Source organism: Rhinolophus hipposideros (assembly GCF_964194185.1).
Source record: "Rhinolophus hipposideros genome assembly, chromosome: 16".
NCBI classification, from domain to species: Eukaryota; Metazoa; Chordata; class Mammalia; order Chiroptera; family Rhinolophidae; genus Rhinolophus; species Rhinolophus hipposideros.
The window spans coordinates 28,134,250-28,159,608 of NC_138062.1; the positions used below are offsets into that span (position 1 = coordinate 28,134,250).

Consider the following 25,359-nt stretch of genomic DNA (forward strand, 5'->3'; position numbering starts at 1 on the left):
GGACTTCCACAGGCTCACATGTAACAGTTTTGACACCTTTCCAAGATGGGTGGAGTATCATGATCACCCATGTGTTTGCAGCTGAGGAAACTGAGGCTAAGAGAGACGGAGCATCGTTCCCCAGAGGCGTGTGGCTAGTGAGGGACTGGGCCAGCGCAGATGGAGGCTGGCCGTCAGGCCAGGGTTCTTTTCCCTGTGTGACACTGCTGACGGCACTCCACGTGTGCTTGCCGGCGTCTCCGGAGTTCCTAGTTCTCAGCCTTGTCATGAGGAACTGACTCAGAGAAACGACAGCCTGCTGATTCAGAGCTGAATATCCTTTACTCAGCCTCTCATTTCCAGCTTTCTCTTCTCAGAAACTGATTTCTGTCCACTCCCAAGCAGCTTTCTTTGTCTTTGTAGCTCTTAAACCTCTTAAAGCACTTTAAGAGTCTTTCTTACTTAATTGGCCAGTGTTAAACATATTATAGAAGAAGGTTTTCACTTTAGCGAGCTTAGGCTTGTGTCACTACTGGTGTCTGTCAAACCAAAACTGAAGGAGGACAGGAGAGAAGGGTCTTCTGGTATCACTGATCTACCTCTATCCCAACCTCTGCACAGATTTACTCGAAAAGCTCTCATACCTTTATTCTGCTATGTGCACTGACTGTTCCATTGCGTGGATGTGCAGTAGGCCAAGAATGAATGGGGTACTGGTGAGCGGGCTGCTGCGAGAGTCCTGGTGAAAGGCGGGGCTTGCACTAGGGTGGGAGCAGTGGGAACTGCCCTGTTTCCCTGGGCAGGGTCGAGAGGGTGCCCAGACTGCCATGCATTCCAGATAAGAGAGATAAGAGTTCTTCCCTTTCTCCAGCTGTCATGTCACCAGTGGTGAGTGAAGAAAGTGTCTTAGTACTCTGAGTACTTCTAGTAAGAGACTCCCTGGCTCCTCCCGCCCTACCCCCCCAACACTGACAGCCCATCTCACCGTCACCGCATCTGCCCCGAGATGCTCAGTGCACGCATTCCATTTCTCTCTGCATAATCAGCGTCCTGAGCAGGGCCTGACGCATCAAATATTTGAAAGGGTGAATGAATGGAGTCCTAAGTCTTTAGAGAGCGTGTTTTAAAGGCAGGTTTGTAAATTATTCTGCAAAACTAGTGAGATACCTTTATAAATTGTAGGAAAGTGTCAAATGCTTTTTATTTTATTCAATCCCATCTGGTGGCTTATTTAATTACAGCACGGATTAATAAATAACTCCCAGTAGTTCCAGAATTATCCCAATGGCTATAATAATTACAGTAATAATAGTTTTTGTTTGTGTGATGCCATTTACAGTAGTTTGAATTATTTATTCCTCTGTGAGATAAATAGTTGTATCCTCATGTTATGAATGTTAAAAAAAATGATAAATGCTTACAAATGTTTTTAAAACTGTTATACATGTGAGAGAGAGAGAGAGAGGGAGGGAGAGAAAGGCCTTTTGACAATAAAACTTTTCTCCAGGAAGACTCAGAGACGAGTCTGGTGTGGGACATGGGTGTACTTTACCTGAGTGGAACAAGGCATATGAGAACGTGCGCAGCAATGAGACGGCTTATAGCAGAGGGTCTCAGTGCTCAGTTAAGGGAGCAAAAGCGTCCGTGAGGCCTGGGCATGTGAGCTCCTGTGTCTGAATACCGAGGCTGGATTTTGCCTGTACAGCTCTGCTGCGCACTGAGCAATCCAGGCTGCATCTGTTCCAAGGAATCAACGGAGTTTGATTATGTCATAGCTGTACATCCAGATAGAAGGGAGATGGAGATAGCTGAGAGTTCTCCCCTAAGTCATTTTTGAAACATGCTCCTTATGAATTACACAGTTTGGTGAGAATAGTGACAGTTTTGATGAGGAGAAGGGGCGCACCGAAAACTGGCCATACTGCAGAGCCGTTTATGGTCAAATAGGTGTAAGGGAACAAGTGTGTCCTACAGGAATTTCTGTAACAGCTCTTCAAAGCAACCTCTACTTTACTTTGTGTGGCCTGGTCACACGCTTTGTAGAAAATGAGAGAACTGCGAAATATTCCCAAGATGATGGCCCCAGCCCAGTAGCTCAGCTTCCAGCGTCTCCAGCAGATCTGGACTGCTGACACTTTCGCTAAGGTCCAAATGCTTGTGACAGCCTGGTTTGAAATTAGAGTTAAACTTTAAAAGTAGTGTAATATTTTGTTGCTAATATGTGTCTAACTTTCGGAGTCTTGAAAATAACCGATGTGGTTGTTATTAATTGCAGTGCAATTTGGGCATGGGTTGTAAAAATCAAACATAGGGAAAAAGGATTGTAGAATGAGGACTGATATTGGACCTTAAAAAAAAAAATTTATTTACATTGCTGGTTATCCAGATGATTCCAGAAAGGGTGAATCATTTTACTGAAAAAAAAGATAAGCAGCACCTCTTCTTATGGGTGGACAGTTACACTGTAGAGCCTTACAACCTTGACTTAGCAGGCCTTGCCTGCCAACCTTTTTTTCTTGTTAAAGGTTAGATACGAAATAGTTACAGCCACAGTTTTATTGTAACTCTTCTTATCAGGACCACTGTTTCACTTATGAGGTTAGAGATCTCCGGGAGTCTCATCTTTCTTTTCCTTATCTTTGTTGTCAGCATGTTGGCGGTTAGATACGCCATTTGGTTAGATACGCTTGGAATAGCACTTTCCCAATAAAAGTGTAATGTGTGTGGCTTAAAAATCCCCTTATTGTTAGGTATATTTATTCCTGCTAGATACTAAACTAAGTCTTCAAATGAAGGGAAATTGGGGAGTTTTGTTTTTAGTTAGCTATTTTAAAAGAGAATGTAGCTGCAGCTATATACTTTTGCTGGCTTATATAAATACTAATTATAGCAATTCCGTTGAAGGAAAATGCAGTGTGAGTAGAATTGCACTCTGACAGGGTGAGTGCTTTGCTTTTCCTTTCAGCTGTCTGAAATTGTTTTGACTCTGACAATTCTCTTACAATAAAGCCTGCAGAATTGTTATACAGTAAAGAAATAAAATGATCATTACTGATTTGGCTACAAGAGTTTAAAAAAATGGTTTTACCCATTGTTTGTAAATAATACATACACATTGTTAAAAAATGGAAAACAGAGAAGAATAAAAGGAAGAGTATTTTTAATCTCCCTACCCAGACATTCTGATGTTTCTTCTGAGTTCTTTTTTCTACACTGAGGTTTTAAAAAGCACACTTGTTATCAAAGTGCATATACAATTTTGTATCCTGTTCTTTTTATTTAACTTTATAAGAATTGTTTTCTGTGATTCACAGATTTCATGAAGACATGCCACTCATTCGTTCATTCTTTCAATTACTGAGTGCCCTTTCTGTGCTAGGTGCTAAATTCTGTGGTCCTCTTCAAAGTATGGACGTATGGGAGTGGAAAGTAATCTGGATTACAATTAGGAACTACAGATTATCCTGAATTTTCGTATAACTTTTATCTGAATCTGAAAGCTAAATTATCTCCCAGGCGTTCCTCTTTTAAGTCGAAGCAGTGACACTGGTTGATTTTATTGTACATTTCAGCTAGCTTTGTACGGATCAAAAAATCACTCTACGATCAAAAAATCAGTCTGCGTAGGAGTTTGTCCCGCAGCTGCAGTGCTGGACTGGGCAGGGTCAGGCAAAGAGGGCAGAGCAGACATCCTGTGGGGTGCTGCTGTGCCTGGCTCCTGCACAGGGCTTGTTTACCAGAGAGTGGGGCAGGGTTCATGGCAAGGTGTCTTAGTCGCCCACGGTACACATGACCGGGGCCTTGTCCTCAGCCAGGACTGAATGAGTGAGAATCTAAGCATTGAAAATGGTGTGGGGCTCAAGATGTAGGAGAAAGGAATTGACATAATTTATCAGTGACATCCAACTGCCTCCTCCTTAACCTCTCCCCAAACCTGTCCTCTGATGGGCACCTCCCGGCAGAATAGATTGAGGACGAGTGGTGTGGATCAGCCATGAGCAAAGCTGCCTGGATGTAAAGCCTGCCTCTGCCGCTGACAGGCTACATTATTTACAGTAGTTCCTTAACCTCTCTGCGCTCCATTCTCCTCTGTTAAAAGAACATGTTAGTGCTACCGACTTCCTGTGATTAAATGAAACACTATTAGAACAATGCTTGGCATGTAGAATAAGCACTGATAAATCTAGCTAGTAATTATCTACTTTGTATGCCTGAGTTTGTACATATTGCCAAATTTCCTGGGTGCTGAGCTTGTCAGATAAGTTTAGATGGCATTAGGGGCAGGTATGTTATTTTCTGATTGCACACTGGACTGCTAGTATAAGGCTGGGCCGCTGCTTAGTATTTGGAGCTATTCATGATCATGTTTCTGAAAACAGTCGAGTGTTGACAGATTTGATACTAAACCTGGATCTGTCTCCAAAACCCGTTGTTCTAAATCACATCTCTTCAAGAAACCTTTCTCATTCCCTTACCTTCGTCCAATTGCCCCTTTTTTAACTTTGTATTAAACTAAAATATATTGACAGAAAAGTATACCTATTCTGCTTGCTGTGCTTTATAGCACCAGCGCCTAGATCAAGAAACAGTAGTTTACCAGCGTCCCATAAGGATGCTTTCTTTGTTGTGCCTCCTTCTGGGGATGACGCTTTGAAAACCGTTGGCAGAAAGGCTTGTGATCAGTTGCTCGTGGGTGTATGGAAAAAGCATTATGGAAGAGGGGGGATTACAGTAGTCACCCCTACCCACAGTCTTGCTTTTCGTGGTTTCAATTACCCACAGTCAACAGCTGTCCAAATATATTAGATAAAAAATTCCAGAAATAAGCAGTACGTAAGTTTAAATTGTGCTCTGTTCTGAGGAGCGTGACGAAGATTCCGGTCTGCCCTACCTAGGATGTGAATCGTCACTTTGTCCAGCATCTCCATGCTGTAGTCGCTCCCCAGCCGTTAGTTACTTAGTAGCCATCTCAGTTATCAGATCAACTGTCGTCGGATTGCTGTGCTTGTGTCCAAGTAACTCGTAATTTACTTAAAAGTGGGGGAGCAGTGATGCTGGCAATTTGAGTATGCCAAAGAGAAGCCGTAAAGTGCTTCTGTTAAGTGAAAAGGTGAAAGTTCTCAATTTAATAAGCAAAGGAAAAAACTCATGTGCTGAGGTTGCTAAGATCGACAGTAAGAATGAATCTAATGTGAAATTGTGAAGAAGGAAAAAGAAATTTGTGCTAGTTTTGCTGTCGCACCTCAGACTGCAAAAGTTACAGCCACAGTGGGTGATAAATGCTTAGTTCGGGTGGAAAAGGCATTAAATTTGTGGATGGAAGACATGACATCGTCATGGCTCAGTGATCCTCTTTCTGACGTTTCGTTAGACGCTCAGTAGTGGCTTAATGCCACGTCACTCATGTGAGTGATTCACCTCATTTCATCTCATCCGTAGGCATTGGAGCACCTCACATCATCACTAGTAGAAGGGTGAGTACAGTAAGAAGATATTTTAAGAGAGCCCACATTCATATAACTTTTATTACAGTACATTATTATAATCGTCGTTTTATTTTTAGTTATTGTTAATTCCTTACTGTGCCTGATTTATAAATACAACGTTATCACAGATATGTATGCATAGGAAAAAGCATACATATATAGGGTTTGGTACTATCCACAGTTACAGGCATTCACTGGGGGTCTTGGATTTTATCCCCCATGACGGGGGCACTACTGTACCCCCAATAAGAGGAGGGTCTATTGTGGTGGCTGCAGATCATGACCCAGCACTGCCTCCCTTCCTTTTATTCTTCCTTTTTTCTCATTAAGGTAATGTGAATAAGCAGAGAAATATTTTTTATAGAAAGAGTTATTAGATAAGAATAATTAGAATGGACTGTTTGGGGAACCATGTTAGGCCTTCGTTCTTCTTTTCAGACCTGTCTCTTTCAGTCGTTGTTTTTGAGTTAATTTTTCCTTACATACAGTGATCACTGTTTTTCATCACCTGAAGAGTGCGAAGTCAAGTGAATGCAGAATTGCATGAATACTTAACTTAAAATTTTCCTGACTTTAATTCTCCCAACTCTAAATCAGTCATGGGAATGGATTTTTTCCTCAGATGCCAAATATCTTGCATTGGAGGTGGGTCACTGGAACGCTGCAGTGGAAGGATTTGGAAGGAGTCTGGGCACCACAGGAAACAGCGTTCTGGTTGATTAAAGATTTTGGCTGTGGGCAAAGGAGACTGTACTGGGTCCCAGGTATTTGTCTTGTATGGTCTAAATCAGGGGTGTCCAAACTTTTTTCAACATTTTTTACCAAGGGCCATATGCAGTAAAATACACAAACAGCCAGGCCACGCACTCGAGGTGAAGTACGTATTGCCTCACCTGGTTTATTTAAGTAAACTAAATATATTTTTGGAATTTGCTGCAGGCCAATTAACAATGGATTGCGGACCGCAGCTGGCCCAGGGGCCGCAGTTTTGACACCCCTGGTCTAAATGATACTTACGCTATTTCTTGACTCATAAACCTAGCACTCTTCTCTAGGACCACTCAGTACCTGGGCTGAGGTTGGAAGCAGTCCAAATGCAATTTAAAAAGTCTCCTTTTCTTACATACGTGGATTTATGCCACTTCGGCACTTCTGGGGTCCTCATTTCCAACACCAGATAAAGTTCACCTGTATTGTGAAGGTATCTGTAGAAGCAGCAACAGTGCCAGTCAGCATGCTGACATGCAGGTGGAGTGTGGGAGTCCATTCAGTGGTTGCGGATACTTTTCTAAGTGTATAAACGTGGCTGAGCTGTGTGAAGGAAATGGCTTTGTCCTGAGAAGGTTTATTTACAGGGCCGATGATACATTTTAATATGTATGTTATTTAATATTTAAGAGCAGATTATATCCCCCCATGCTAATGAGTAATAGTATGAGTACCTAAGTAAGAGTATGATTACGTTTTGGTAAAAAGATTGAAAGAAAGGGAGATTGGATTGACATAGAGAACAGAATTTGGGGCACCAAAGATCTAAATATACCTTTTTCTTAGTTACTCCATGAGCTGTTCTAATATCTCAGAATTACTTGTTTTTTCATTTACTGAAGAAAATTTAAAGCTTTTAGTTTAAGTATACAAAAGTTGGAGCTATGTAGTGTACAATGGTTGTGGTTTTGATGTACTCTACTTGATTACATCTTATCAGATTTTGAACTGTGGAATTTTGGGTTATTAAGGGGAAGAACAGGGGAAATGGCATTTTCACTTTTTTAAAGTCTTAAGTCCTTTCTGTTTAGATAACACGAGTCACATTGATTGGAGTTAACACAGGAGTATCTTTTGATATAGTTGTGAGGGAGGGGAAAATGTTCCCTCTTTTCTATTTCTAGTTCTCTTGGTTGGTCTAATAATCAAATTGACATGACACAGATCAACAGAAGAAAATAACCAAGTTTATTATGTACGTACGTATGAGGGTTCCATGAAAATGTGGGACCTGAGGATAAAGCAGAGTTGAGACTTATATACCATCTTCAGCTAAGGAGAAAGTGGGGGGGTGGGGAGGGAGGTCGTGGTTTGGACTTCAAAGGGAATGCAGGCAAGTCACAGGTAGATGAGAAGGAGCAAACATTCAGTCAACAAATTCTTCCCAGCCACCCAGAAAGAGTAGGACTCGAGGGGAGTCACTAGACTTTGCTAGGCTTCCTCCCAGTGTGCCACACGGTTCATAGTATGTTAAGGTGATAGCTCCCTTCCTTTAAACAGAGTTTTCTATCTGATTTCCTTTAAGCAAGTAAGGGAGAGGTAAAAGGCTCTTCCTGAGTCTTTTGTTTCTTAAAAATAACCAGCTTAAAATAACCAGTATCCCCAAAAGGCATACGTTGGGGTGGCAAACTGCTCCCCCTCACAGTAAATGAGGGAAAGAGGAAGCGTGTGTGTTTGAGCACAGACACCCTCCTGATCAGAGTCCATGCACAAAGCAGCTCACTGTTTGTGGCAGTAGATTCATATCATAGTTTTAATGTACATATTCAGTGGCATCAAACCAATCCACATGTTATCTGTTGGGTGTCTTGTAAGACCTGTGTGGGTACAAAGCTGAATGTCAAGAGCCAGTTTTTATACTCAAAGAATTTATGATCTAGTTAGGATCATAAGACATGTACACTACTCTATTACAAAACAGTTCTGTGTTAAGTGTTAAAAGTGTGGTTTAAAAAAAATTATAGAGGAACTCAAGAGAGAAAAAGATCTTCCAGCCACAGGAGGCTTCATGGGTAAGATGGAATTATGACTGAGGAAGTAGTTCTCAAACGTATGGTTCCCAGGCTGGCAGCCCCAGCACCCTGGGAACTTGTTAGACATGTCAGGAGTGCTGAATCTGAAACCCTGGGAGTAGGCCCAGCGATTTGTGTTTATAAGCATGCTCAAGTTGTTGTCTCTCTGCCAAGGAAATGGTAGCTGCAAGGTGTGCCTCCTGAGTGTAGGGAGAAACGGACTGGCACATAGTGAGTGCTTAGTTAAAGACGGCTGCCTGAATGACGAAGCGCACGGAAGGCGTTAGAGATTCCGTGCCACTCACTTTCTGTTTCACAGACTTTTCTCCCAGTGCATCTTTATCCTTATTTCATCTAGATGTCCTTTGTAACCATGTTGTCATTTTCAACTCTTACTATTCTGGTCATTTAAAATGTTTTCATCATCTGGGTAGGGGATGAAATTTCATTTTTATAGCAGTATTTGAAGTCTTTGGAAAATGTAAAATATCAGAATTATTGAACAGATTTGCGGCTATTCCATAAATGTATACAGAATACATATTTCAAAAGAGGGTTTCATGTCCTCCCATCAAGTTCTAGAATAATATATTTTAGAGTTTGGAGTTTTAAAACTAAAATTTATTCTTATACACAAAAGTGGGATGTGTTCCCCCAGTGTTTGTTTCCTCTACATATTTGTATAAAATTCAGTAACTTTGGCATTTGTAAAGATCCCACCCTGTCAGCGCTGAGCTCTGCTGTCATTTCTCCTCTGATCGTGGACGAGGGAAACCCTGGGTGACTTGGAGACGCTGGTCTGGGGCCTGCTGGGCCGGGTTCAGAGCACCTGGTGACGGGGAGAGGCTTCACTGTCGGCCCGCTCACTGAGCGCCTGTGAACCGAATGGAAAAGTCCGAGCGCTCGCATAGACCTTTGGATTCTCTGTCAAAAAGAGAAAGTGATTTTAAAGACAGTTCAGGTGGGGGGAAAGGAGAACCCGTGATTGCACTGTGGCCGTGCAGTTAAGCTCTCAGTTTAAAATGTGTTCCCCTTCCTGGAAAAATGAACTCATTTTCTCCTAACCTGGTTTTATCTCGCCACTGTCCATTTAACTTGTGCCACAGAGAAGTCTATCTAGTTAGTCACTGTTGTAGGTGTGTTGTGATCTTTATTTCTCAGGAGGATATATTTGAAATCTTTTTTGGGTTTGTTATAGAGGAACTAGAGGGTCACATATATGGTAAAGTCTTAAGGTAATGGAGACCTCTGCTATGCTATCATGGGATTTTCTCACACTTGTGAGTGACATAAGTGGCGGCCATCTATAAAGATACATACATTTAAAACCTTGTGAAACTGAAGACTCAGCCAAGGGTTCATCAGACTTTAGGGATCTGTTAAGATTTTCTTCAACCAAATTCGAGGATGAGGAGGAAGAAGAAAAGGAATTGGGACAATCCTTTGTAGAGGGGAACCTATGCTTTTTATTTCTTCTAAAAGAAAAGATATTTTTTTCCTTGAACTCACAATACCGTGGAAAAATCATATTCTATAACATTATTCTCATTTTACAGATGAAGTATGTTAATGTCAGAAGTCAAAATTGAACTGCTTTTGTTCTTGGGTTCTGGTAGGAACCCAATTGTAGGAATTCAGTGTAAGAGTTTTGAGGGTTTATAGCTTCTCACTTATTACTATTTTTCTTATGAATTTATCTCTCTCTATATATTAGTTTAATATATGTGTTTGGTATTAAAGCAAGGATGCGTCTCCACTCTCCCTCCCCCATGTCACCTCCTATATGCTGAGCCCTACATCTGTCTGTTGTGGGTAAACAGCTCTCCCATTTGCCATGGGCAGAATTTTGCAAGGTTGCACAGTAAGACCTGTCAGCTGACACTTGCTCACATGAGGGCCATTAAGAGGGTGGTGTGGCCAATGTCAGAACAACCTTGCAGCTAAAGGCAAGTCACTGCCTTTGCCCAGAGCCATAGGAATAGGTCTTGTGACCCGTTGTTTGACTACCACGTAATCTCCAACCGAGGAGCTCAGATGGAGTGAGTCAAGCCAAGCTGCTCAACCTGCTCACTGCTTTTTCTTTTGCTAACAGGAGTACAAGCTTAGGAACAAAAGTAGGAAGTGGCATTTGGACTTGTCTGTTTATAATGGGTTTGCTGAGAACATGTTTTATAATGTGATGGATGCATCTGACTTCCTAAGTCATCGCAAGCTTAATTTACGTAACAAATGAATGTTCCTTTTTTTTTTCTTTAAAAAAAAGTAATTCTTTTGAAAGAGGAAATTCATAGGCTGCTGCCAGTAGCTTGTCTCACCTACTGTACAGGGAATGCAGTGATCATTTGAGGCAGCTGGTCCGTGCAGACTATCCCTCAGTCAACAAAGGATCTTCAACATTTGTGTCCAAGTCCATGTTGATAGTCAGGATTACCCGGAAGACAGTTGAAGGGCTCAGGAGATGTGTGGCGGCACAGCGAAGAGCACACACCGGCCCGGGGGCCGGCAGGGTCCGGCCGCTTGTGTGAGTGATGCTGCTTCTGGTGCCGGAAGGACTTACAAGTCAAGCTTATGCACAAAGCTTCGAAAGCGTGCCCAGGTAGGAAGGCGCACTGATCACACGGAGCTCCACAACAGGTTTGAAACTTTACTTCTATTTCAAAATCTAAGCAACGTTTTTATTTAATTCACTGTGTACCAAGGAGATGAAATTGAGTGCTCTAAGTAGGAGATCCGGAGGGGTTGGTGGGTGTGCAGACACACATCTGTTTCTTTGTAGAAAAAATACGGGGGGCATGGGTATATTTTTGTGAATGTTTCAATTCTACCACCCCCCTGCTTTCTTCTTAACTTTTCATTACCTCTGCCTGGAGCCAGCTTGCAAGAAATAGTTACCACCTTGTCCTGTGTTGCAGCTTGAACTTTATGCTATTTGCAGTGGTCATCAGGAAAGAGTTGCAGTCCTGACGTACCACGGCCATTGGTACATGAGCACCAGAGTGGGGGTTCTCGCTTAGTTTGACCGGTGGGTGGGTGGGTGTGCTTTTCTGGTGGAAGGCTGGTGGTGAGGGAGAGCCCGGTCTTCCTCTTCTAGAAAATCCTTTTCACGGGAAGGATGGTGTTTTGATGAACTCATTTTAATAATGGAGCTGATCTATAAAGAATAACATACTTGCTGTATTCTTTTAGGTTGATTATTGCATTCGTCTTGGGAGAATTCATTAATTTTATTAGTAGTAGCTCTTAAATATTCTTTGTAAAGAATTTTGTTGCATGTCAATGAAAAGGAAAAATCCTGAGAATTACATTTCATTCCAAAATCCTTTGTAGATAGTAAGGAGAACCAAAGGTTAAGCTCTGATTTTTGTAATTAGTACAAAAGTAAGTTTCTAAATCCACTTAAATGTTATGTTTTTCCTTATAGATGTTTTCTCAAAATTAGTGTGCCTCATAAATTCCTTATCCCATAAATATATTTCTTGGCAGATGAAAAATAATCAGGATATAGTTTCTGTCATATAAAGTCTTTTCTTTCTTTAGTAGAAATGTAATAAAATGTCCATTCCAGTATAAGAGCCCAGTGGATTGGAGAGTTAGGGAGAAGTGTGGAAATCATTTTATGGGTGTTGGGTCACATGCTTGCCGCTCAATTAAAGAGGTATGTTTGTAGAGGAAAAGGTAATGAATGATGTGGTACATTAGAAAAATACATTTGAGCATCCAGATAAGAATTTCACTTTTATACTGTGTGTTTTTCTGTTTCTTATCAAGAAAGGACTGCTGACAAGAGGGAAAGAGTAATGGAATGACACTATTTGAGTCTTGATCCTGCTCCTGATCTGAATCCCCAGCTCTGAGCCTGGGAACCATGAGTTCCCAGGCGTTTCTGTGTCTCTCGACTGTTAACCAATGTAGTTGGTTCACACTATTTTAAAACTCCTTTCCTCCTCTGAGAGTCTAAGATGTAGCATCAGGCCCTCTGTACCCAATTTTAGACCTCAAATAGGTACTTGGGGGGAGAGGTAGCAGCCGCAAAAAATAATATGCAGGGCCACACCAATTTTTTAAAAAAATTCTACAGCTTTTGGTATGCACTTCTGCTTCTTACTCCCCATGAAATTGCTATTCTTTGGTGGATTTTAATCATCTTTTATTGAAACAACACTAAAATTAACAAAACATGTTCATATTTACTATCTCCTTTCCTTATTTTAACTTCTTTAGATTTACATCTCTGATGCTGAGATTTTTTTTTCTTCAGAAAAAACCTGACACAGTTCAGTGCAGAAAGAAACCTTTTAATCCTCCTGTTATACTTCATGTGAAATGAAACTTTGCAGTGTGGAAGTTTGTCCTCTTCCACTTCCGTTTTCCTTAATTTCTAGAAATGACAGATGTTGGGGTTCAATTTATTTCACAAAATTCCCAAACCAACAAAACCCTACAGAATTTGATGAGGCATCTTAAATGGCTTGTCTATAAAAAATTTCTTGCTAAAACTCAATTCACATCTCGTAACTCTGAAATATGATGCTGGGTATAGCAAAGGCAATAGTAACTTGATTTTTCAAACTTTGCCAGCAAATTAGGTAAATCCACAGGGCTGTTTATATGAGGAATGTGGGAGCTTATCTGTGAATCATTGTTTCTCTGATGGCAAGAGAAATTTAACATAACCTTGTCTTAAAAAGTATACCCTTTACACAATGAAGAGGAACTGAAACAAAGCACTTCAAAGTCAATTGTGCTTTAAGTTTCATATCTTGAAATTTGGAAGAGATTCTTTGGACTGCATTAGAATCCCCAGGGTGGAAGGAGCGCGAGAATTAATGAATGTAGATATCTGATTTACCTACAATTTGGATGAACTAATTCTACTAAAATAGAGCTGTAGGGTATCTGCAGTCATTGCTTAACAAGAAAATAAGTACAGAAACTACTGTGTGTGTTTTCTCTGCTGAAGCACTTCACAGAGACAAGCTGGCCATGATTTTACTACCAGTCTTTATTTATAGTATTTGGGATTACTGACTAGGAAATACAAGATTTGGAGAGGTGCTAAGGCAACAGACCACAGAATTCTAAAGATTTTAGTTAAAAGCTATTAAAAGAAAGTCTAATGCAGGTTGTAGGAGTGGGAAGAGTGTTTCTCATTGTGTTCTTCACTTAGAAACACTGCGAGAAAAACATTCTGCTTTGATACTGAGAAAATGTAGCTATTGGACAGGTTGAATGAAGTGAGCAGAGAGCAAAAAACAAACCCTGGTCAGTTGATGGTCCTGTGCTTCAGGACAAGCTTCCCAGGAAGGCTGTGTGTGTCTGGGTGTGGCTTTCCCATGCATTGGGTATTGCTGTCACAAGTTCTGCCCTTTCTGCATTCCTTCCCTTTTCACTGATTTTAGATGCCTTGAGGAATTTTCGTTGACTAGTTAAAAGAGTTTATTGCCACCAGTTGTTGGTTGGGATTTTGAGGTGTAATTTGAGAATGAGTGAGTGAATGAAAGAAAGTGGTATCTTAGTATGGCTGCAAAGTCATGTCTGATTTAGATTTAAAGAACCTTTATCTTCTCCATCTGAGGCCACCTTTTTCCTTGGGAATGAATCAGAGCAGTCTTAGTACAGGGGTTTTGAAGGGATTGTGAACTTGCTTCCTGGAAGCTGATAACTGACAAACTTTTGTCTGGGCCTTATTTTGGTAAGTACTGATGACATACGTGGGAAAGCCCCTGCTATTAGTCACTATCACTGTGTCCATAATGACAGTGCTCCAGACAGCAGACAAGATGACTCCGACTCTGGGCCAGTCACTGAGCAGCATCTAAAGCCCCTTTCCCTTGAGTTCCCGCTCAGCTGTCTGCTCCCCTGGAACACTCACTGAGCTCAGTCCACGGTTCCTGGTTCTCCTGTGACGAGTCCTGTTGTGTAAGTGTAAGGCTTAGCCTTAGCCTTTTGTTGTTATAGTAACAGAAGCTGACTAACTGCTGAACAATGATGTAGCAAGCCCTGGTGAGAATTGGTGAGAGCACTAATAAACTGTGACCCATCTAAGATTATAATTAGACTGCCAATCAAAACTCACCAAAGGGAATCCAGCCTGTGGGCTCTAGAAACACCAGGATTCCTGGCAATTCTCTTCCCCTTTTATGGGATCCCAGTTTTATATGGGATGTTGGATATCAGGCATCCATCCATCCATCCATCCATCAATGTTTATATCTTGAAGGGTTTCATCCTTATCAGATTAGAAAGTGTTTTGTTTTTGCTTTTTAAAAAACTTTCAGGTCTTGTTACAGAACAGATGTGGATTAAAATCCTGTCTTTTATCTCACTGTGCCATTTCCTTTCATTTTTGTGTCTTAGCATGCCCAAAGGCCATAAAAGAAAGAAAAACTTAGTAGAACTAGGTTAGCTTTTCTACTTACTAAATTTTTTTTTTCTTAGTTCAAATCTCACAAGTGGGAACCTAGACGTAGCAGATATGGTAGAAGCACCTTTATTTGGGGGTTCATCTGTATCTTCCTGTCATGATCTGAGGTTTCATCTATGTCTTGAACTCACAGTGTATTTGGAAATGTTACCCATCTCTCTGTTTCTATTTTCTCTTCTAAAAAAAATATAATAATAATAAAGTGGTGGATTGGGTCAGTGATCCCTAAATATGTGAGGTGTTTTTAAAAATGTAGGTTCCCAAGCTTCACTTCAGATCCATTGGACCAAATTCCTGGAAGTAGAGCCTGTGAAGCTTTGTTGATTACAAATATAAACAAACACAAATAGCTTCTGGGATAATTCTAATGATGAGTCAAGTCTGGGACCCTTCAGATAAGTGGTATCTGAGGTCTCTTGTATGTAGCTCTAGTATTATAATTGTCTGTCAGTGACCAATAAGACCCAAAGAGGTTAGAGAATTGTGAAGACCTTGGGTAATCAAGGGAGTCAAAACCATCTCAGTGGTGTTAAATTCAGTTAAGTAAATTTGAGGATTTAATTGGCTTTATTGAGCGATTCATGAATCAGGCAGCATCCCATCTAGCAACCAGAGAGGAACCCGAAAGGCTATGCAATATGGAAGGCTTTTATATAAGCAGAAATTGGGCAGGACACGAAAGTTATTAGCAAAATAACTCCCCCGTTGTTGGGGGAGGTGTGTCTTGTCAGTCAGACTGATTGCCTCAGCTTCCTCTGGGCGGAGGGGAGAGGGCCCATGTGACAGATGACCTCGTTGCTCATTGGTACTTACCAGGGAATTCCAGACTGAACAATTAAGGTTATATTCCAGGAGAGGGTTGAAACTGCATTTAAGTCATGTATTCTAGGTTCGGTGTCATCGGCTTTAGCACAAGTGACCCCATGTTGAGCCTGTGTTTTTCTCTTTAACAGTAGTAATCTTTTTCAAGGTGAGGGAGTAAGCCATGTGAATATTTGAGAAAGTGTGTTCTCAACAGAGAGAAGAGCAAGTACAAAGACCCTAAGGCAGGAACATGCTTGGTATGCACCTGTAGGGGAGGACAAAGAATTTTCCTTCTATCCTTCTAAATGCTAGCTGGTCAAATAATTCAAATGACACACAGCAGATTAACAGGAGAAAATCACGTTTTAATATGTGCGCATGGGGAATTCACATAAGCACAAAAATTCCAGACATTGAGGGAAAATTTATCATTCAGAATTGGGGGAAGTAAGGCAATGCACAGGGAGAAGAAAAGCAAATGCATATCGGCCATCTTGAAACAATGGGACAGAGAGAGGAGTTTGGTCTCATGAGCTTTGCTTGGTTCCTCCCTGTCTATCACACCTAGTTCATACTAAAATATAGTTATCTAAGGTAATAACTCCCTTCCCAGAGCAGGTCCTCTATCTCAGTTCTTCAGGGCAGACAGGAAGAAGGCCAAAGTTTTTTTCTGAGTCTTTTGTTTCTTAAAAATAACCAGCATAAAATAATATCTCATAGAGGCATATTTTTGGGTGACAGACTCTGTTCTCCTTCAGACCCTAAAAAGAAAAATGTTGGCTAAGGACAGAGATGATTTGGATTCTGAGAATAAATGGTCCTCTTGGGGGGTGTGAGTGGGGCTGAGGTGTGCTGGTAGAGAGGGCTATCCCAGTGTGACAGATTGGGGTGTGGAAGTTGCCTGCCCCCACGTAGCTCTCCCATTGGCCCTTGCTTGATAACAGAAATTCCTGTTATCGGAACCTCATTTTTTTGTATTGAAGCTTTGTTCTCTCTAGGCAGTAACTGATACTTTAGTGTGAACTAAAAGAGAACTTGTTCCTCTGTCGGGAAGAACAAGATCACATGAGAGGACTGGGCTCATCCTGTAGAGCAGTGAGGACTGACGGGAGATGGCCTGCACGTCTGCTGAACAGAGACACAGACTTTTGATGGCTACATCCAAAGCTCTGGTCATGCGTCCTTGGTTTTCATCTTCACAGAGAATTCTCAAGCAGACTATAGCTGACCAAAATGATCTTCAGAGAAAAATCCTATCGCCAACTTTAAAACTAGTGCCTATTACTAAAAGTTCCTATATTTTAAAAGTTCCTTTGACAACTGAAATATTTTTCCTTTTAAATAGACTTAATTTTTTAGAGCACTTTTAGGTCCGCAGCACAAGTGAGCAGAAAATACAGAGCTCCTGTCTACTTCCTGTCCCACACACCCACGCCTCCCCTGCTGTCAACATCCCCACCTGAGTGGGACATTTGTTACAAATGATGAACCTGCATGCACACACCATTATCACCCAAAACCAGAGTTTACATTACGGTTCACTCTTAGTGGTGTACATTCTGTGGGTTTTGGCAAATGTATAGTGACGTGTGTCCACCAGTATAGTATCGCACAGAGTAGTTTCACTGCCTTAAAATGTTCCTGTGTGCTTATTCATCTCTCCCTATCCCCAGGTGACTACTGATCTACGTTTAAGAGTGTGATCCATTTTGTGTTAAGTCTTTGTGAAGGATTTAAGGTCTGTGTTGGGATTCTTTTTTTTTTTTCATGTGAATGTCCACTTGTTGCAGCACCATTTGTTGACAGACTGTCAGTTGACTATATTTATATGAACCTGGGCTCTCTTTCTTTTCCGTTGATCTGTCTATTCTTTCAGCAGTACCACACTGTTGATTAGTGTAACTTTATAGTAAGCCTTGAAGTTGGATCCTTTGGCTCTCCATATAAACTTTAGAATCAATGTGTTGATATCCACAAAATAACTTAGTGGGCTTTTGATTGGAATTGCGTTGAATCTATAGATCAAGTTGGGAAGAACTGACAGCTTGCATCTTCCTATCCTTGAACATGGAATATTTCCATTTATTCAGTTTTTTGATTTCTTTTGTCAGACTTTTGTAGTTTTCTTCATATAGATCTTGTACGTATTTTGTTAGATTTATTCCATAAATAGTTTTTGGAGGGGTGCTAATAGAAATGGTACTGTTTTTAATTTTAAATTCCACTTGTTAATTGCTGTCATGCTAGCTATTTTCCCCTTTTTAAATGCCTCCATCTTTTTCTTTTATATCATTACTAAATTAACTTCTAAGATTTTCTTAAATATTATTTATGATTATCAAGATGATACAATTTTATTACAAAATATTTGGAAAATACAAGCAAGTATAAAAATGAAAACCCAAATTACCTAAAATGCTATCAGAAAATTTTACTACTATTAACATTTTTGTTGATTTCCTTGTAGTCCTTTTTGGTACATGGATGTAAGCTGCATTGTATTAACTGAATCAGGCTGTATATCAAGCTGTATAATCTGCTTTTTCATAATGTTTTCCCCATGTCATTAAAATGTTTTTGAGGACAATTTTTAATGACTTTGTAGTATTTTCTTAAATGGCTTCGAAAATTAGGGTGTGTTCTGCTAATGGATATTTAGGTTTCCAGTTACAATGCAGCGAACAACCCTATTTTTGTTCAAATTTCTGACAGTCTTCTTGGGTGGGAATTTTCCTTGTAGGAAATTTGAAGGAGACCCATTTTTCTTCTCCAGTGGAATTTGCAAATTGAGAGATAGAAATTGGTCAGGTAGATGGAAACCAAAACACCTGTATCTGGAGAATGGCTAGCGTGTGTAATAACAAGGGGCAGCCTGATAACCTCAAAATTAAACCAGTTCGCCCACCCTGCATAGCAGCCTAGAACCCACAGGCCTGATCACAATAGGGTCTCACCCCTATAAAGCGTGATGTTGGGGAGTTAGGATCAGATCAGTGTGTGTGCTCTGTAGGCAGATAGATGCCCACAAATACAGGGAACCTGACCAATCAGAGCTCATTCTTCTTCCCCTGGGAAGGATCACATGGGGGTGCGCGGCAGTCAGGAGTGTTAACACTCACGAAGATTGTGTCTGTACTTGCAGGAAACCGGAAGCAAAGGTAGAAAGGCCCCCAACTCTAATGGCTTTTGTAGGACGTGATTACTGGGGTTTTTTTTCTTAACCTTTTGAAAAGTGTTTTATCTATATATCTTCAGATATGATATATCCAGTCGGTTCCACAATAAAATATGTATTTGAAACATATTGCTCCCACCTCTTCATTCTTCCCCATCCCCTTTAGGTAATCACTTTTAGTAGTTTCTTAAAGATCCCTTGTATATTTCTTTTGTGCATAAATAAGCAAATAGAAATATGTGTTCTTCCTTCTTACACAAAAGGTAGTATGCTCTATACTTTGCTCTTTGCTGCTTGGACTTCCCACTATAATCTTAGGGGTCTTAACCACACTCTCCTGCTTTCTCTCCAAGAGCTGCTTGGTATTGTGTTGTGTGGGTGTAGCATAAGTGATTGAATTTGCCCCACCGGTGTCCTCTCCAGTTGTTTCCAATTGTTTGCTCTTATCAAACAAGCTTCAGTCACATGTTTTTTTAAAATCTGTTTAGTTCCAGAAGTGGGACTAGTGGGTTCAAAGTTAAAAATACTTATAATTCTGTTACCTATAACTTAACCATCCATATGTAATCTTACTATTTTGTGCCTCTCCCTGTATTTCTCTCGTGTGGGATGTCTAACTTGAATTTTTGCCAATCTAGTAGATGTATGATTTTAAATTGTTTTTCTCTTTATAAGAGTGAATTTAGCACCTTTTCATGTTTAAAGACCATCTCTATTTTTTTTTCCTGTGAGCTATCTGAATCCATTGTCCACTTTTCCACTGCCTTGCAAGCCTTTTCCTTTATTGATTTCTGATTGTTCTATATGTGTTAGGGATGTTGATCCTTTGTGATATGAGCTGCTAATTTTTTGGTGAGCTTTTTAAATAGCTCTTGATAACTTTTTCTTTTTTACCCCATTGAGGTCATATTGTACCTATAATTTGGTGTTCTGCCTTTCAGTGTTAACATTATATCACCAGAATTATTTTTACACCTCAGAAGGAAGCGCAAAGGGAGGTCCTGGAGTGTGGAGGATGTGACCCTCACTTATTTGCCCCTGATGTTAAGGTGATAGTGGAGCGCAGTTGGACGCGCACAGAATTTGGAGTCAGGAGACAATGGTCTGTAGTCCCGGCTTTGCCACTTTCTGGTTATAACCTTGTTAAAGCCTCCTCACTTCTGTGTGAAACAGATTATGTAATACAGGCTCTCATAGGACATTTAAGGTCAGCTCAGGTGAAGTCTGTGAAAGCGTTGGCAAACTCTGAACTGTCAGGCAATTATTTGTGTGTGTGCTGTGCAGCTGTGATCACCGTATGCCCCTTCCTACATCTACACATCAGACCTGGAACGCGTGTCACTAGTCTCTGTGAGAGTATGCAGTGAAACAAAGGCAGTTACTTACCAGATGGAAGTCACTTTGATACAGGACCAGCACAGCAATAACAAACCCAAAGCCATATGTGGGTCTAATAAATGAGAAGAGGGATTGCGTTTTTAGAAACTTGGTCCTGTCTTTGGGTGAGGTAGGGAATGAAGAAGGACAGGAAAATGTGGTATATACATGCTGGGAAGAAAGCTCAATAAATATCATTGTCTAAGGCCAAACTACATATTTGAAATTGAATCTGAATTCCTTGAATTCATTAAGGTGGTTTCCCTGTAGGAGTTCACCCACTGCCTCATGCTTCAGCTACCAAGAAGCCTCTGACAGCAAACAGTAATTAAGGTTGTTCGTTTTAAGGCAATAAGGGAATCTTTATGGGTTAAAAAAAAAGGCGGGGTGGGGGGAGCGTTCCTGTTGTGTTCCTGTTTCATTATTTTAATTTAAATTTTATCACATATTTTTAAATATTTTAATTTTTTAATGAGAGATAGGACAGTCATATGGTTAAATATTCAAAACACACAAAATCTTAGAGAGTACTTCTAGCACTCTTACTGTGAGCCTGGCTCTGTGTTATGTCCTTTACACACATTTTATCCTCAAAACACTTCAGAGGTAGCGATGGCGAGGATACTAAGGAACAAAGAGTTTAGGTAACTTGCTCAAGTCACATAGCTAGGAAAAGAGGCAGAGCTAGGGCTTGAACCCAGGCTGCCTTGCTCCAGAGTCTGCACTCTTCCTCACTCTTCTGTTTTGACAGAAGAGTATTAAGTATGTAGGGAAAGCCTTTCTCTGTTCTCTGTAAAGAATATGCAACAAAGTCTGCTCACTTCTCTTCCTCGACAACCCAGTTCTCTCCTCCAGACACAACCAGTCTTACCAGTTCAGCATACTGTGTCTTTCTAGAGATACTTTATGCATATACACTAAAATCCAGAGTTTTTCCTTTTTGAAAAAATACATATGGTAGCATTCTAACACAGTGTTTTGTATTTCTTTTTTCTAGTTAAAACTGTGACTACTCCATTGTATGGGTGCACCATAATTTAAACATTCCGTGTTGACAGTTGTTTCCAGTCCTTTGCTATTCCAAGCAGTGCTGCAGCAAATACCTTTGTTCATAATCATTTTGGACCTGTGCAAGTGGACTTGTAGGAGTAATTCCTACAAGCAGTATTGCTGGGTGAAACAGTGTGTGTGTATTTGTACCCATCTCTCTTTCTCGCTCTTTTGTTATTTTTTTATTTTTGTTTTTTTGTCTCCACTTCTGCCACCGCTTCCCCACATGCTTGCCTCTTTTAGAGATAATGTTTTACATTATCAGATAAAAGAGACACCCATCTCTTTTAGAGATAATGTTTTTACAACCAAAATAGGTACAGTTTCTGTGTATTTTGGCTTTCCCATTTTGCAAACAAAAGACCTATGGAGAGAATCATGCTTTTGACCTCTGGAAACCTCTAGGAAAATAGAATGATTACCTTATTTGTATATAATTTAAATGGATCTAGAAATGATATATAAGGCAATGTCTTAAATATTTAGTTTGAAATGAATTCATCTGTCTGTTATCAGTACATACCTTCCGTGGGTGAGGGGATGCGGAAACCTTACCCTTCAGGAAAAGATATGAAATCATGTTGATGCTTGTTAGCTTTCAGCGGAGCCATTATACAATTCAGTAATCGTGAAATACAGTAAAGAATGTTGACTGTTTGGGTTATGCTGACAACACTATGAAAGAATTAGCTTAGTAAATATTGTATTCATGCATACATGGAGACAAAGATCAAAGCTTTTTTTTTAAAGTAAAGGTAATTTCTAGTTAAAAAGAATGACTAGTGCTCTTTTAAGAATTAAAGGAACCATTTTGGAAAATGTGAGCCATATTTAGAGATTCTATGGGTTTTTACAGGGGAGAAATGAGAGAAACTTAATAACAACAAAATCGAGGAAAGGTAGCTGGGGCAGAATCTTGGTTGGCACTCAATGTCCCTGCCCACTCAATGTCCCTCTTGATTCAAAAGAATTTGCACTTTTTCTCTTGAAATTGTGTTAGCATCTTTTGAAGGTTCTACAGTTGGAGATGTATTCTATACTTTGATCAGCATGCTTCTTAATTGAAACACATCTAGAAGGTTAAAGGGATGTCATGCAGTAATGCACATTAATTCATTACGATTGCTTTCCTCTCAGTACCTGGATGAGATCATCTATTCTGAATTATACTGTGCACGCTTAATAGATAATTTGGGATTGTGGTGTGTTAGAGTTGGAAGAATGAAGATCTTGAGGAATAATTTTAGTCCCAACCTATCGTTTTATAGAGGAAGAAACATGGGACCAAGACGTTTAGTGGGGGGCTCTGCTGCTCCCTCAACGCTGTGGTGGCCGCAGGGCAGTGGGTTACGGGGGGTGCTGTGAGTGCCACACACAAACTTGACCAATTTCAGAGCTTTACCGGACATGACCCTTAACTCCAAAGGAAGGGATTCCATCTTTTCCTCTTCTGTACTTCAGATCACTCTGTTCATAGCAGCCGAACCTCAGGCTGCATTGTGACTCGATGTTTTGTCATTGCTGCATGAACACATTATAGAAAGACTTAACATGGTTTGAGCATGTGACCCTCGCACCATTTATGGCATTGTTTCTGTGGAGGAGAAATAAGTTCTGAGGTACCAACCACCTACTTATACATAAACTTTATAGTCACTTTTGTTAGGGATCGGGTACATTTGGGAAAATGTGGGGGACCTGAGTGTTACTTATTTCAGTCTCGATTTTAGTAGGCATTACGTTGGTCAACAGTCTCTTATCCTACAATTCCAAAATCCTGAACTGTATAAAAAATATTTTTGGAACTGACCTAAACTGATATGAGGCTATTTATAGTCCCTGTCTAATCCACTTAGCAGAAATATTTATAACTTGAGCTGGTGAGGTACTAATTTTTTTGATTTAAGGGTTTGACTACACCTCAGACCCTGGAGGAGGCATTAAATAATATGTGTCATAAGCGTCTTTCTAAACTCTAAAAAAAAATCTGAATTCTGAAACATCTGGCCTCAAGGATCTCAGTTAAAGGATTGCATATCTGAACTTATCTTTGAGTTATGCTTTACAGTTTTAAAAGTACTTTCATACTTATTCTCTATATTTTCCAACAACCTTGTGAGACAGATCAGGCTGATACATTTTGAGAAAGCTGAGCCCCAGAGTAAGTGCTTTCCCAAAGCCATCTGGGTTGCAAGTGGCAGAGACAGAGTTAGAAGCAGTGTTTCCCCTGGAGAGCACTCACTCATGGCCCAAACCTCACGTCCTCTGTGACTTGCACTCACCCTTCATCCCCACTGTGCAGACTTGACCTCTTCATCCTTTAAGTTCCTCATAAGCCATGTAGACATTTATATCTCAGTAACCGTAACAGTATAGTTTACTTATTTATTTATGGGTAGGCTTTCCCATATCCGATTGTAAGCATTTTGAGGTGGGAACTGGCTGTAGTTAATTCCTATTCCTGGGATCTGTCACGGTCCCTGGGTCAAGCCAGGTGTTACCGGTGTGTGGAAGGAGTGAATGCAGGAACGTGCTTTTGGGTTCATGTTGCAGTGCTCTTTCCATGCCATGCTGCGGACCATAGGGATTTATTCTTCCTTTCCGCATATTTCTTTTATAAAAGGAGTAAAGGATTTACATATCCCCTGCTTTCTGGAAGACAGAAAAAGTGGCAGCCAACATTGAATATCAATTTTTTTTGATAAACTAACAGAGGGATACATTTAATTGGGATCATTCTTATTTTTGTTTTATTTTATTTTGGAATCATTTAGAAATGATATCTTTAGATTAGTATTATGTATTAAAATTTCTAATGAGAATTGGAATCCTTAAGCACTTTTTGACTATCCTCTTGACCACAGGACAACAATTCAGTGGCGGATTTTTATGTAGTTCCTCTAAAACTAAACTAGGCCATTTGTGCAGCGAGGGCTGTATCAGTACAAAATAGGGGAAGAGGGGAAAGTCAACTAATTTGCAAATTAGTTTTCCTGTAAGCCATCTTCCTAACCTAGCCAAAAAACAAATTTTTTTTTAAATCTCTTGTTGCCACCTATTTACATATTTTTTTTCTTAAAATAAATAGCTTGTTACAGTGTGGGAGCTAATGTACATTTGTGCAGACCGGGTGAATGCTGATTGCCATCTCAATCATAATCCTGTCTTTTCCTCCACTCCTAGTCTTCCTTTATTTGCATGTAATAGTTATTAGGGCCTGCTCGTTGTTCTTGAGCAAACCTTTTGAGAGAGTTTCTATTTCTATTTAGAAACTTTTTTTGAGAAAGTTAAGAAGAAGAGAAGTGGGAGTTAGCAGAAAAAAGAACATAGAACAGGATTTGAAAGTGGCTGGCAAATACCAACATACACGTAAATACAGTGAGTTTCATAGGAACAGGAGTTATGCTTTGTTCACTGTTTTATTCCAGTGCCTGGAGGAATGCTTGGCAGGCAGTAGGCATGCAGGAGCTGCTTGTTAAATGAATAGTATCTGCTAGTTTTTGTTGTGATCATTATTGTTAGTTTTATTTTGTTTCATTTACCATTTCTTTGGACCATTGAAAGTTCCCTATCATACCTGACTCTTTAAACATTCACATTCTTGGATCATAAGACTGCTCTTGACTCTTTACGTGACCTTAATTTTGACTGTAGGTGGGGATGTTTCCTGTGTGATAGTTAGCAAGAGAGAAAACATTTTTGAAGTTGCTTCTTTCATTGATCATGCTTCGACACGGGCGTACTTGAGCCTGCTTCTAGCCTGATTCCTATACAAGTGTAAGGGAAGAATCGAGCACCAACACTGGAACTGGTCTTGGAGGATGTAGCAAATCACCCTGCAACAAATCACACCGATACTACTCTCGTCCTTATTAGCCAGGACTCCTTGAAACCCTGGGATGCAAGTCAGTACCACCTCTCCACGTGTCCTGAATAGGGTTCCCTCCTGAAACACAGGTCCGATCATGTCATTCCCTTTCTTAGAAAGTTGGAATGGCACACCAGTGCTTGTGGGACAGACATATTCCTCGGCATAGCAGTCAAAGTCCTCCACGAGTAGCCCTGCAGACTCTCTTGCCAGCCTCATTTCGTACAGAATTCTTCTGCAGTAGACATGTTCCAACTACCGAAGACTTTGACCTTGTGTCGCTTCACTCCTTGTGCGTGTGCTGTGCCCTGGCCTGCAGTAACTCTGCCCTGTTCCCATCACGTCTCCTCCTTGCTATCCTTGATCACCTCATTCGTTCGGATATTGCTTCTCCAAGAATTGTTCCTGTTGCCTCT

The 25,359-nt window shown here is 40.4% G+C and overlaps 1 protein-coding gene across 9 annotated transcripts in view; it reads left to right on the forward strand.

Annotated features, from left to right (window-relative positions):
* The window catches only part of FNIP2 (folliculin interacting protein 2), a 115,524-nt gene that overhangs the window by 26,623 nt on the left and 63,542 nt on the right, over positions 1 to 25,359 (forward strand). For 4 of the 9 annotated variants that reach the window (XR_013995174.1, XM_081077168.1, XM_081077170.1 and 1 more), the window contains exon 1: positions 10,218 to 10,879. The exons of 4 other annotated variants lie outside the window; for them this stretch is intronic. Coding sequence is in view for 4 of the 5 variants with exons in the window: in XM_081077168.1 (XP_080933294.1) it covers positions 10,704 to 10,879 (176 nt within the window). In the remaining variant the exon portion in view is untranslated. Of the gene's footprint in view, positions 1 to 10,217; positions 10,880 to 25,359 lie in introns of those variants that run through there. One more of the 9 variants, XM_081077174.1, reaches the window with a different exon arrangement.